The sequence below is a fragment of the Vulpes lagopus genome, chromosome 2 (genome assembly GCF_018345385.1).
Source record: "Vulpes lagopus strain Blue_001 chromosome 2, ASM1834538v1, whole genome shotgun sequence".
NCBI classification, from domain to species: domain Eukaryota; kingdom Metazoa; phylum Chordata; class Mammalia; order Carnivora; family Canidae; genus Vulpes; species Vulpes lagopus.
In genome coordinates this window covers 46,897,868-46,912,155 of record NC_054825.1, presented here as the reverse complement: position 1 = coordinate 46,912,155, position 14,288 = coordinate 46,897,868, and the positions used below count along the sequence as shown (strand labels likewise).

At 44.9% G+C, this 14,288-nt stretch overlaps 1 protein-coding gene across 3 annotated transcripts in view; it reads left to right on the top strand.

Annotated features, from left to right (window-relative positions):
• THSD4 (thrombospondin type 1 domain containing 4) overlaps positions 1-14,288 on the top strand; it is a 582,162-nt gene that overhangs the window by 17,884 nt on the left and 549,990 nt on the right. For 2 of the 3 annotated variants that reach the window (XM_041743611.1, XM_041743612.1), the window contains exon 2: positions 4,985-5,092. In XM_041743611.1, coding sequence (XP_041599545.1) covers positions 5,064-5,092 — 29 coding nt within the window. In that variant the 5' untranslated portion in view covers positions 4,985-5,063. The remainder of the gene's footprint in view (positions 1-4,984; positions 5,093-14,288) is intronic. The other variant, XM_041743613.1, reaches the window with a different exon arrangement.

The window sequence follows — 14,288 nt, the reverse complement described above, 5'->3', positions numbered from 1 at the left end:
GGGAAGGCCCAGAGGTAGAACTGGCACCTGCATTTGGGCTGCGGCCTTGGGGTTGGCCTCTCGGAGCCACATGCGAGAGGCTGAGCAGGTCCTCCTCTTCTGGGGTCCATAGTAATTGGGTTGGTTTTTCCAGGAGTTCTGGTCAGGCCGTGAGGAAAAGTGGCAGGAAAGGTGCTCAGAGGTGGGCCTGTGGGTCAGGGGCTGCGGACTAGTGCCATTGTCCAGGGCACAGGGGCATCTTCTGGGGTCGGGAGGCAGTTTTTGCCCTGGGTTAGGCCTGTCATGGCTCCTCTGCCTCCACCATGCTGAGCCCTGGAAGCCCCTGCACTTCCTCCCGGCGTGTGAGGACCGTGACTTTAGCCTGACACGAATCCGGCGAGGGTTCGGCCTTCCTGCAGGATTTCTATGGAGAGAAGAGAGGGGTCGGGCCTTTATCCTCCAGGGCCCACCTGTTCTAAGAGAAATGAGATTGTTGGAATTTTTGATCACTGTCAAGAAAAGTTACAGGTCTACAGAAGCAAACCTCAGAAAGCACAATCGGCTCCACAGACGGCACATTTACGCAGCTCACCAGCCCGGCACGGTGCTGCCCAGTGAATTTTCAGGAAACCTCACTTTCCTCAAACTTCCCTGCTCCAGAACCTACAATGGCTCTTTCTTGGCCATCTCCTCAAAATTCTCATAGTGCGGCTTTTTGGGGGCTTGGATAATGTGACTCTTGTCTCATGTTCATGATTTTGTTCCCTCTGATCAGTTAGAACCCTGCCGTGCCTTCTGGTCTTTCCGAGCAACGGCATTTAAATAGTCCACGGGCCACAGCGAGCCATGGTTAGCCTCCCCGTGTGCGATGGACGCCAGGGCGCGTCTCTGCTCTTTCATTCTTTTCTATTTCATTTTAAAAAGTGCAGGTAGCAGGGTACCTCGGTGGCTCATCGGTTAAACCTCAGACTCTTGATTTCGGTTCGGGTCCTGATCTCAGGGTTGTGAGATCGAGCTCCGTATCGGGCTTCCCATTTGGTGGGGAACCTGCTTGAGATTCTCTCTCTCCCTCTGCCCCCCCAAATAAATAAATACATATTTTTTTTAAAGTACAGGATATGACCCACCAAATTGATTTTATGACTGAGTAAGGGGTTGTGACCCAGAGTCTGAAAAGTAGAATTGATTTCACACAAAAGTGATCATGGAAGCACAGGTGAACGCTAGGAAATGACAGAGCTGCTCCTGTCTCTGCCAGAATAAGCTTATCAACCGTATCATGAGATAAAAGTAGTGAATCAAATCTGATTAAGAAGTTGGGGGAGGGGGGTGGGTCCCCGGGTGGCTTAGCGGTTTAGCGCCGCCTTCGGCCCAGGTTGTGATCCTGGAGACCCAGAATCGAGTCCCACGTCGGGCTCCCTGCATGGAGCCTGCTTCACCCTTTGCCCGTGTCTCTGCCTCTCTCTCTGTCTCTGTGTCTCTCATGAATAAATAAATAAAATCTTTAAAAAAAAAAAGAAAAGAAGTTGGTCAAAAAACCTTTTACTCTAGTGGCCTCCAAAAATTTTTTTGATTGCCTACTGCATCAGAAAAAAAATGTTGACCTCGTATAACTCCCACGTACCATTTGGTTATCCTTTTTTAACCAATGTGTGATATGACCACATAAAGCAAACACCCAAAATATATATAAAATATAAATTTTAAAAGGATGAGATTGGGGTACCTGAGTGGCTCAGTTGGTAAAGCATCTGACTCTCAATTTCAGCTCAGGTCATGATCTCAGGCATCACGAGATGGAGCCCCGCATTGGGCTTTGTGCTGGATGTGGAGTCTGCTTGGGGTTTGCTCTCTCTCTCCTGCTGCCCCCCCCACTCCTCACGCTCTCTCTCTCAAAATAAAATAAAATAAAATAAAATAAAAAGATAAATATGAAAGAAACCCTATTTTTAAAAAGGTTTTATTTATTTATTCATAAGAGACACAGAGAGAGGCAGAAACGCAGGCAGAGGGAGAAGCACGCTCCCTGCGGGGAGCCCGACTTGAGACTCGATCCCAGGACCCCGGGGTGACGCCCTGAGCCAAAGGCAGATGCTCAACCGCCGAGCCACCCAGGCGCCCGAAAGAAACCCTATTTTAAAATAACACGCTAATCATGGCTTCATTCTATTATCAGCAAGTGTCTGAAAGCAAAATACACATAGAAGATGGGGGGTCCATGGTTCTTAGCAGTGGCTGTAAATCTATTTTCAAATTGTTTTGATGATTTAAGATATTTCTCTGGTTGACCTCTTATCAGATTTGGAAGCCGCTGCTTTGCAACACACCTCCTTTCCTCAACCTTGCCCTTCCTTTCCTGACAACACCAGAAAGGCTCTGTTGGCACCTCGTTTTGCTACTTCCGTCCTCCAGAAATCCGGAGGGAGTCATCCCTGGCACTTCTCTTTCCTTCACGCCCTCAGCCATTCATTGACCGTATTCTGGGGCTCTTACCTCTAAGCAGTCTGCACGGCCGCCTTCTTCCTCCCACCTGCTCCCACGCCCGGTTCCCTCCTCCCGTGATGTCCCCTCCGCCCCGGCCCCCACCTGCTTGCCCTTCAAGCCCCAGCATAAAGGCCACTTCCTCCGAGGGGCCCTCCTCTGGCCACTGCCCCATATACTGTGTGAGGCACCTTGGACTTCCTCTCATGGTGCTTATTAGCACAATTTTAATTTTATACTTACTTATGTTCCAGTTTGTTTAAAGCATATAGTCGTCCAGCATCTAGACTCTTAAGTTCCTGGAGGGCAGCGACCCTGCCTGCGGTGCTGGGTGTGTGTGTGTGTGTGTGTGTGTGTGTGTGTCCGGTACCCAGTTCACCCAGTCTTAGTAAACACTTCATGCAACAGCCCTATGGGTAGTTCCAAACAGTATCCTCACTTTACAGATGAGGAAATTGAGAGACAAAAGGGGTGATGCCAAAGGCCAGCTGGCTAATAAATGAGGATGTTGTTGGCAGACCTAGGCCGTACCGGTTACAATGCGTCTGCTTACACCAGCTGCTCTGGATTGTTCATTTGAAACCAGTGTAGACTAAAGGCTGATTTTATTATGTCCCCTCTTCCTTGCTGATGTCTGACCAGCCCTCTACAGTGAGTCTTCTCTTGAACTAGCTTGATTTGTGCTTAGGGTCTCTGCATAACACTACTTACTTACCTTATGTTTTTCTAGATAGCACTAGCCTTTTCTCAGGCGATTCCATGTCCCTGAATCTTATCTACCAAAGCTAGATTATAAAGCAAAACCCTGCCCTGACTCATCCTTCTCTCGACTCTCATAATAGGTACATAAGTATTAATTAGTTGATTATTATTAGGAGCTAGGCAAAGATTTTTGTCCTACTCCCAAGGTAGGTCCTCTCTTCACATATACCCACTGCCCGGCCAAGACCATGCCTTGGATTCAGAGGAGTTTTAACTGTTCCAGTTTACGCTCGCTGGCTGTCTGCCTGGTGGATCTCAGTGTAACTCTGGCAGAGACCCAAGAATTTGAGGGTCTTCGGTGCCATGAGTAATTCCATGAGTTGCTGATGGCTAATTAGGGGTGATTACAGTTAAGAGGCTTTCCTTTCTTAATAGCCCCCAGAAAGGGCTGGTGGTAACTTTTAAAATCTTGATTATTTTCCCCTGGAAATGGAATGTTCTGATTCTCATAACCGTCTTAAGTCCTTATAATTTATCTCCCCATCCTCACCCCACCCCCTTTCTAGTAAGAAGGGAATCCAAAGTCCTGGGAAGACTGTGGAAACCAATGATTTTGGAAAACTGGTTTTATTGGAGAGGACCCCTGGGCACGCCTTGAAATCTCGCTTCCTTTATTTGTCTTTCCCTGAAAGGAGGTGCAGGAGGAGGGGAGGTTGGGCCATGGGTTTTCTTCGCAAGTTCTATTACATTACAGCCAAACCTCCCGTCCCAGGCTTTCTGATGCTGTTTATAATTTTACCTTCGAAACTGTTACTCATCTGACAGTGGTCAGATGTTCTGTTTAGTAATAAATTACTTCTGGGTAAAGAGGTATTTGTCGGTGACGGGTCTCACCCTCCTGTTTTTCCTGTGATAACACATTTGAAGTGTCGCTTGACATCTTCTTGCATCAGTATCAGCAGAGCTCCTTGGGGAGGGATGTCGCCTGGTGCCAGGCCCTGGGCCGAGCACAGTGCATGTGTCTGCTCACCGATTCCCCACCCCCTGTGGCCCTTCTTTAGGCTGTATTTTTAAACAGTTTCATTGAGATATAATTCACATGGCATACCCTTTACTGACTTAACATCTACAATTACATGATTTTTAATCCATTCACAGGATTGTCTAGCCATCACCACAGTGTAATTGGAGAACATTTTTGTCACCCCGGGAGGAAACCTTGTGCCTCTCGTTAGCCCCTCCCCACCTTCCTGACCCTGGCAACCACTACCGTATTTTTTCTCTATAAATTTGCTTATTCTGACCATTTCCTATAAATGGAATCATGCAATATGTCACCTCTTGTGGCTGGCTTCTTTCACTTAGGATGATATTTTCAAGGTTCATCACACTGTAGCATTTCTTTTTATTGTTAGGCAGTATTTTTGCCTCTATGGTACAGTTGGGGAAACCAAGACACACACAGGTGAAACGACTTTCCTGTGGTCACTTTAGCCTTTAACAGATGGAGCTAGATTTCCAGTACAATTTTTTGCCTAATGCCAGCTCTGAGATTAACCGGACTCTGAGATAATTATATGAATAGTAATTTATTGAACATCTTTTATGGATCAATCCCTGTGTTTGTTTGTCCCATAAGTTTGTTACCTCATGTGCATACATAATCGGGTTTCAATTGGGATGTCTTATAACCATAACTGGATGGTGGCATTTTTGTTATCATATCTTCCATTTGCTTGCTTCTGGTTTCATCGGCCCACTTAGGCTGTAGGACCTTCCTGAGCAAATGATGCTGACAATAGTCTTGTTATTCCTTCTGCAGGAGTTGGACACCACTCCCATCTGCAGGAAATTGGTAACATCTCAGAGGAGCCCTTGCTTCTTCCGGGACATCCAGCATCATGGTTTCTCATTTCATGGGGTCTCTCAGGTAAGTGGAAAGCCTTTTAAAAAAGAAACAAGAAAATAGGAAATTTGCTATTTGCATTTTACTATTTAGTCCCATAGTAACTAGCCTTGAGGAAATGCAATATCTTTGATATACTCTGTACATACGTGTAGTAGGTTTGCTATTCACAAGGGCCGCCGAGGCCTAGGGAGCTGTGTACTGTGGGAAGATCTAGGCCCTCGGACCTAGATCCAAATGGCTTGACTTCTACCCCATGCTCTATGTACTCTTTCCTGGGAGACCACTAGGATTCAGATTTTCATCTTTATTTAAGTAAAAACATTCCTGGATCCGTGGATGTTTATCATGGCTCCACACTGGAATTATCTGAAGAACTTAAAAGAGGTTTTGTCCTCTGGCTGCATCACTATAGATTTGGACTTCGTTGATCTGTTGTGCTTTAAAAGTGACCTCTGTGGTTCCTTCTGCTCAAAACATCTTGACCTTAACCTGTGCATGAGAAAACCCTGTGGCTAACTCGTGGATGCCACATTCCTTCCGTACAGGGTCGGGAAGAGAGCTGGGTACTCTGGAACTGTCTTCCATGTCGTGAAGGCTGTTTTCACACATTTCTTTAAGCTGATGGTAGACTCTCTTAAAAAATTTTCCATCCAAATGCTATGTAAGATCTCAATATACAAAATGGCAATGGAAGTATTTTATTAAGATCAATTAACCTCCTAAGGTTGAATCTGTAACATTTACACATTATGAGATCAATGGGTCTGTCTTGATAAACACCAAAATTTGAAATCAGGGTGTATGGATGATAGCTCGTACGTCAGCCTCAGCATCTGGATTACTCTGCGCTTATCTTAGCTCCGTAGTATTAGGAGAATCTTGATCCCCACAGGTAAGCAATTGCAGTTCCTCAAGGAAGTTCGTCTTGCAAATCTCAAGAGACTCTTTAAATAAATCAACTCAGAATCTAGAAAGTGGGGAAGGAAGAACTTTCTGTTTAAAAGTTGAGTCACAAGGATATCTTGTACTTTTTTTTTTCTTTCATAATTGTACATTAGCCCCGAATGCTTAGAACTTACAATAAAAAATAAAATGGTCTATAATATGTTATTATGGTGGTGCCATGTGTGATTGCCCAACTAGAGGGCTAGAGCATTTGCCAGGCAGATGCTCTCAGGCCAACGCCTGACATTTAATTGAGTGTAGTGTGTATGTGTGTGTGTGTGTGTGTGAGCTTTAGTCTGTAGTTGCTTGTATAATTTTACATGAACTGACATGTGCAGGCCTGAAATCCATAGACCCATGTAGAGCTACAACCTTCTTCATTAATGTCATTCACGAGCGTGTCACAAAGAGTCTGAGAAGGCAGGAAAAACTCCCTTCTGAGGCTTTTGTAAAACCCAGCTTTTCACAGGGCAGCCCAGATCTATTCAGGGTTAATATTTGGTAACTAATCCAAATCAGTATGTTTGTATTTTTAAATGTAGTTTGGAAAAGAGTTTATTTATTTATTTATTTATTTATTTATTTATTTTTAAAGATTTTATTTATTTATTCATGAGAGAGAGAGGCAGAGGGAGAAGCAGGCTCCATGCAGGGAGCCTGATGTGGGACTTGATCCCAGGACTCCAGGATCCTGCCCTAGGCCAAAGGCAGTGGCTAAACCACTGAGCCACCTGGGAATCCCCTGAAAAATAGTTTAAAAGATATTTCAAGACATGAGCTCTGCATCCTGTTTGTAGAAGCCCCAGTATACTGCTGTATAACCATAGGGGAGTGACACATGCAGTTGGGCCATGGGTCACTTCAGACCCACAGCATATCTGCACACCAGGACCCAGTGGGGGACAGAGAAGTGATCATGGTCACATATTGAACTGGATTGAAAATACAGCAGATGACCTAATATGGTAGGCAGGTGTAAGTCTGGCCACCAGCAGAAATGCCTCTACCAGTACTGAGGATCCTCAAAAATGTGGCCACTCAGGCCACACAGGAAGGCCATTACTTAGGAGAACTGCCTTTTGCAAAGTTTTTTTTTTCTTTTGCAAAGAATTTTGGAATTTTAATTGATGCCCCTGCAAAAACATTTAACCTCTCCTGATGACCTGATTGGTGGTTGGAAGCCATCTCCCTTTGAGAGAAATCTGGTGGCTTCACCTCCAGGTTGTACATTATCTTGGAGAAATTGCCACAGGTTAGAAATTAGCAGGGTGGGAGTAGTTGAAAGCTGGATGTGGCCTTGCCACCCTTGGGATGGACCTTTGGAAGTCTTGCCAGACCTTCAGCGTTAGAGTCTTTCCAAAGGGGCTGTTAGAACAGGGCTACGCACAGGATATTTCTTCAAGACTTCTGCTGTAAGGACCTGGAGAGAGCAAATGTGAGCTCTGAGGATTGGCGATTCTTTGTGAAGGCTCAGCTGGAGCTTTCCATGAGGCCCCCTTCATAAGCCAGGTACTTGTAAACCATTTTGCATTCTGTTTCTAGGGTCTTGTAAATCTATTTTAATTTGAAAAAAAAAAGAAAAAAGAAACAACCAAGAACTAGAGACTTTTGTCTTAATGCTTTAGAAAATGTTCTTAGGGGAAGGGCTGTGTTTACTTTAAGAGTGAGATGTCTTTGGTAACATTGGTAGATGACACACACACACACAAATATTAAGGGCTTTTTAATATTTATCAAGGCAACCAAATGCATAAAGATCAATTGGAAAAGCTGGAGGATTTCTCTACCTATAGAGAAAACAGGTCAAGATTAGAAGTTAGCTGCCAAGAAAATCCCTGAGAGGAAAAACCGTTTAAGGGGATTCACAATTCTGATAGGCAGAGATTTTGTTTTAAAAATCCCTCCCCAGTTTTTGCCAAGCCACAAAGAAACAGAAAGCCAGCTTCTCCCTCATTGAAAAAGACAGAGAAGCCCTGAGTATTAACATAGTAAGAGTATCTCTGGCCTGCTCAAAGTCTGCAATAATAAAAAGAATCACTGTTAAACCCAGTAGCAGAAAAAAAAAAAAAAAACAACACTACAATTTTAACTCTCGATGGAGTTCATTAGGGAGTTCTCATTGAACATTGGACAAACCGGGATGCCGTGCAAAATTCAGGGCAGGGAAAATCCATCTGGACCAAAGGGTTGGTTGAGGGTACATTAGGGAGTCTTTGTCACCTGTTACAACTTAATGAGGGAAAGATAGTAAGTGAAGCAAATATACATACATTTCTTAAAGTCTTGCTCCAAAGGGTACACCCATATTTTTATATGCTACGGGTACAGCTTTATGTGTTTGTTCAGTGATTGAGGGGAAGCAAACACAGTTTTCTGGCCAAATCAGTGTAACAAGTGGGGATGACCACCTGCCGTGGCCAGCTGAAAAAAATCTCTCTCGAGCTGGTCTGCTTGGTCAGGGGCTCATTTTGTACCCAGCAATAGGTGCCCCTCCTTCAGCACAGTGGACGGCCCTTACGCGTGAAACGAAAACACAGAGGAAAACAAAACAGTTGGAGATGCCAGACAAGTGGTTAAATTGGCAGGAAGTCGTGTTGACTGGGTGATCCTTATTTTGAATAAGGTGGCCCTTATTTTGAAGAAATGCAGATGTAATTAGAGAGATTACAGAGGTAGATGGTGATTTTTATAGATCTTATGAAGTAGGGTTCTGGATCATTTTAAGGGGCTTACAGGTTGATGGCCCCAGGTCAAGTGTCTGGTTTTAGCCTTCAGAAACCTAAGGATTTTCTTTGCCGTGACATACGTGTCAGTAAAGTAATATTGCTGGAACGCCTGTCAGCTGCTTCACTTAGAAATACAAGCGGAAGTGACTGAGGAAATGAGAAGGAGAAAGGGGGCTGTTTGGGGGCCGACTGAAAAGGATCCTGAATACAGAAAGGAAAAAAAGAAGTGGGTTGAGAAGATGTGTTTGTATGAGGGTGCCCCAAATAGTGGTGTTTGTGGTATGATCAGTGAAAACAGAGACCCCCCTCAGGGATCAAAGACTATGAGGTAATTGGGAAGGATTGTGGGCTCAATCTGTGTCCCTGTGCCAGTGACCAAGAAATGGGGCAGAGGAGGGGGAAATAGGGGAAGGAAGAAGACAAGAAAGAGGAGGAAGGAGAAAGGAGGAAGAGGAGAGGGAGGGGGAGGGTGAAAGGGGGAGGGGGAGAAAGGGAAGGGGAAGGGTGGGAGAGGGAGGAGGGGGCAGATGGAAAGGGGAGGAGGGAGAGGAGGAAGGACGGGGAGGAGGGGAGGATGGAAAGGGGAGAAGGGAGAGGAGGAGGGAGAGGCAAAAGAGGAGAAGGGGCCAGGTTTGATTATTGGTGTTAAGCTGTATGGTGCTAATACAGCTGGAGAGACTTTGTGTAGCCCTCATCTAAACCACCAGCCACCCGGTGCATGGAGCCTGCTTCTCCCTCTGCCTGTGTCTCTGCCTCTCTCTCTCTCTCTGTGACTATCAAAAATAAATAAAAATAAAAATAAAAAAAAAAAATAAACCACCAGCCAGTTGATGCTTAATAAATATCTGTTGAATATTGAATAAGTTAATAATTTTCTTTGGTGTAGAAGCAAGTAGAAAATGTTTCTTTCCTGACGACGATTGTTAGCTACTTACAAAAGCAGGTTGAAGCAGAAAATCCTACAAATGATACACACACACCTTTAACAGTTTATTTTTAACTTAAAACACATGTACCTTCATTCACTATTTTTTGATGTGGGGCCAAGGACTTTTCTTTGAGCCCTGATTGTCCTTCTTGCACAGACCGCACCCATAAGCATTATCTAAGGTTTCCATTTGAGTTTCCTTAATGTGGAGTGAGAATGTAAAGACATTTGCAAAGCAACCCGAGTTCAGATGCCTCTCGATTTTTATTATTTTTGCCCCTAATCATTTACAGTTGTCTCATCCACACCTAATTTGCCAGCAGTATTTTTTTTTTTTTCCTTCTTGGCTACTTGCCTTTATTGGGTCTTTCCAAAGCATTCAGCTTCATTTTTGTAGAAAAAAAACAACAACTACTCTTTCTTTTTGTGCTCTGTTGCGTGGGTTTGTGTACTGTGTGGATGTTTGTATGTACTTTCAAAGCAACTGGCATCAACAGGTTTGGGAACATGGTTGGTTCTGCAGGAACACCACTCTTCTGGTGGGAGCAGAAAGCCACGAGGGTACCGGGGAAGAACCTGCTGGAATCTTTTATGGGAAGCCTGGTAGGAGAGCCATCCGAATGGTAGGCAGAGAGGCTAGGAGGAAATAAAATCGTTTTTTGGAGGGCTGCCTTGGCAAACTGCTACCTATAAAATGATGGCAGGCATTCAGACAGTATTGATTTTTCTTTATGCCTGGCACAGCCCTGCACCTGGACCATGTCCTCATCACTCAGTACTTGACTGTAGGGTTTCCTAGAACATTCTGTACCAAAAAGGATTCAATAGAGTCAAGGTGTGATCACTGGGCTGCCAGCTACCAATTCCTTATGACCCAAGTGGATTGATTGGCCTCAGGGTCACACTGGCCCCCCCCCTCCCCACTTCCCCTGGCCAGGGGCTAGAATCCATAACTGCCAACCTGTGGAAATCCTCTTTTTAGAACTGCCTTCCTTTTGCCAGTTCTTTTATTTCCCCCCCAGAGAATTCCAGGATGCACTTAGAAAACACTTCATCGCTGGAGTGTGGCTGACAGCAGCACTTTGCATCTCTTTCACCAGCGACCCTTCCTCCCTCCCCCTGGTTCTTCTCTCTCTCTCACTTCATTCTATCCTTCCATTCTTGGATCCATCGGCTATTTATTGGCCCCAAGGTGGGACCAGGGCAATGTCGACTGCCTGCTAGCTGCAAATATGGATCAGAAACCATTTCCTTGAGAAATCCACTGTCGAAGTAGGGGGATTTACCAAAGGGTGTTATGTCTTAAAAAGCTGAGCCATGAAAGAAAAAAAAAAAAGCTGAGCCATGATAGACACCTCACTTTTCCAGAGGGCCTGGTCCAGATAACACAACTGACTGCAATAAAAGCCAATATGCATAGACTAGGTGTTTGTAAATCCAGGCTCCAGGTCAGAAACATTCACCCCATGAAAACCAGGCATACCCTTTCCCCGAGCCTGCTGGTCTTGCTTCGGCTCCAGGTTGGTTCTGAGGCCAAGGCCGACCCGAAGGGAGCCGAGTTCAGAGGACACAGGCTTATCGATGTGGGACAGCAGGGAGGAGACAGCAGAGGGCCAAGTGGATTCCGAAACCCTCCGGCAGCTGTGCTTTCAACCTGCTTTGCTCTGACGCTACCACCTTGTGTTCTACAGATGGTTTGAGATTCATGGGGGGCGGGTGAGGGGGTCTGGGCCATCTAAAAAAGGGGACTTAAGCTCAGCATGCTCTGTACAAGAAAGCAGGAAAATAAATAGAATGCATTTTTTTTTTTTAATCTTGGGATTGAAATGGTTAGTTTCAATTATTTTAAAATTTAGAATGTTCTCTAGTGAGGCTGGATAAACTAGGTTTTATCACATGTACTTACTTTCTGATTATTTTTGCAAGGAGAAAGTAAAACAGATGTGTGAAGCCACAGCCTCCGAAGACTGAAGAGGAAAATCAATGTGATGAAATGCAAATGCTTGGTTTAAAGGGGTGTTGTGTTAATGAGGCCCAGGAGCACGGTGGTTGGGGGGTCCAGGCCACGGGGATGACTGCTGGCATGGCAATCAGCCTTTGCCACTTAGTAGGTGTGCGAGGCTGTTGATAAATGACTTCGCCTCTCTGTGCCTCAATTTCCCCACCTGCAGAGTGGGTATAATAAGAGCGTCTGGTAGGATGGTTGTGGAGATTCAATGAAATTATACCGGTAAGCATTGAGATCCGTGGTAAACCCTCCAGTCCTCATTGTCCAAAGTCATTTGTAGCCTACCTCCCTCTCCTGCGGCCTCTACTCTTAACTGCTGTCAGAGGAAGGCAGGGGTTGAGCTGAACATGGTGACGGGCCCTCTGAGCAAAGCCTTTTCATCTCTGGAGCATTTGGCTCTCTTTTGGTAAGGTCAGTATAATTTTATGAGTTTCCAGGTTGCTCCCCAAATATCCCTTGGGTTATAGTCACTGAAGAGGAAAAGAAGTAAGGTTTTGGTTTTGGTTTTTTTCTTTTTCTGTTTTCATGGTTTTGTGACTTGATATGCTCAAGTGGTGTTTCGTTCATTGAGGTGATGCCAGGTACACGGTGGCTGTGACATGGTCCACCCTCCCTGGAGTTGAGAATGGGTGGGATGGGGGAAGGGGTTGAGGGGGTTGACCGAGGCAAATTCAGAAGCCCAGAGCGGAGCCCCAGTTCCATGATGTAAATCTTGTACAAATCTTGTACAAAAACGCTCAAATTTCAATGAGCGTTATTTTCTACAGGAGGAAATGAAATGATGGAGTGTTTAAAATCTAGAACAATACTGGGGAGATGGCATTTTTTTTTCCCCCGTGTGTTCTGGTGTGAGATGTTGGGTCGTTTCTACTGCAAGGTGAATCGGAAATTCTTGGTAGGAATGTGGCTTCCCCCACTGCTTGGAGGGGAGTATGTGATTTGTTTGCCAAAGGCCTGGTAGCCTTCAATCTGTCAAAACGTTGCAAGCTGGGAGCGGTCTGCCAAAGCAAACTATCAAAGTGAAATAACACACGAGTTGCACACACACACAGACACACACACATGCTCTCCCATTCCCCAAACATTAATTTTGAATTGGGTCAGGAGGAACAAGGATTTGGGCTTGATTGTTGGTGTTTTGAAGCGGTGTGGGCACAGCTCCGCACTACCAATTATGTAGGTATGTGTGAGCAGGGTGGGGTACCCTAACACAGAGTCTACTGAGCAGGGGTGGGAAACTTTCAGCCCTTGGCACTTTCATCTGGCCCCTGGGGTTATATATTGCTCTGGCTGCTGTTATTGCAACCCAAAGAATAATTTCCCCTCTGGGGGAATTTATTCTATTCCATTCAGAGCAGAGCCCATTTAATAACTAAGATTTTATTCCAGAATGAATTTTATTGGGTACCTCTCTGCATTTCAGTTTCACTAGGACCCAGCTCAATGAAGAAAGGAAGCATTTGAACATTGAAATATTATTTGTGTTGCATTTTTGCAACAAGAGGCACCGATAAACATACTGTTGCCATACCTCGTGTCAACCGTACGGGAAAAAATTTTGGGGGCATCACATAGAAATTCAAAAACACAACTGATTTTGATAAATCCCTCATAAAATGACTTTTAAAAGCTCCCAAAGTGATTCCGGGCATATTTGAATCTGTTAATTCACACTATTTCCATTTATCTTGGTATTTCGTAAGTTGTCAAGATGATGTGAAGTCATTCATTAATTCAGTAAATTAAGCTTTTACTATACAGCAGACCCTTGCTAGATGTTGGGGAGTAAAGCAGTGGCAAGACCAACTCCTTGATCTCATGGAGCTTGAATTCTGGCAAGTGGAGGGAGAAATTTAAACGAATAAAGACTCAGTCCGTGAGATAGTAAGTGCTGTGGAGAAAAAGAAATAGGCTCTTTTGTGCAGACCGGGGGAGGCTTTATGGAAGGGACAGCTTTGGGCAGACACCCTAAAGAGGGGAGAGGACAGAGCTGTAGAAGTACCTGGGAATAGAGTTGACCAGGCAACTTGGAAGGGCCTTCCTCTGAGACCGAGGAACGCCCAGTATCTTCCCTCCTTGAATCTTTTACTCCTTGTCCTGCCCCAGATCCCCTTGGAAAGTTATGGAAGTACAGCCTGGGAGGAGTGGTTGTGCAAAAGTGCTCCTGATTGCATTACAAATATGTGTCTGCAAACGTGTCTGCCAAGAACTTGGAGGGGCTGCGGTGTAACACATTTATGGAGCTGCTGTTTGTTTTTTTTTTTTAACAAAACCACACCAGTTTGTTTTTGTTTGTTTGTTTGTTTGTTGGTTTGTTTTATATGAGTAAACAGTGCCAGACTGTGTTACCATGATTCAGAGTTGTAGGCACAGGTTCATGAGAGGCTGTCTTTCACCTTGACTCATTTGAGGTAGTCAGAGCAGGTCATGTTATTCCCATTTTACAGTTGGGGAAACTGAGGCCCAGAGAGGAGTTATTTGCACAAGCTCATGTAACTAAGGAGCCTAGACTCCTTAATTGTCATGTGATGCTCCTTGGTTTGGAGGACAAACTGGATCCAGTAAGGATTCGACTAGAAAATACGCGTCCTCTTCCCACCAGTGTGTTCA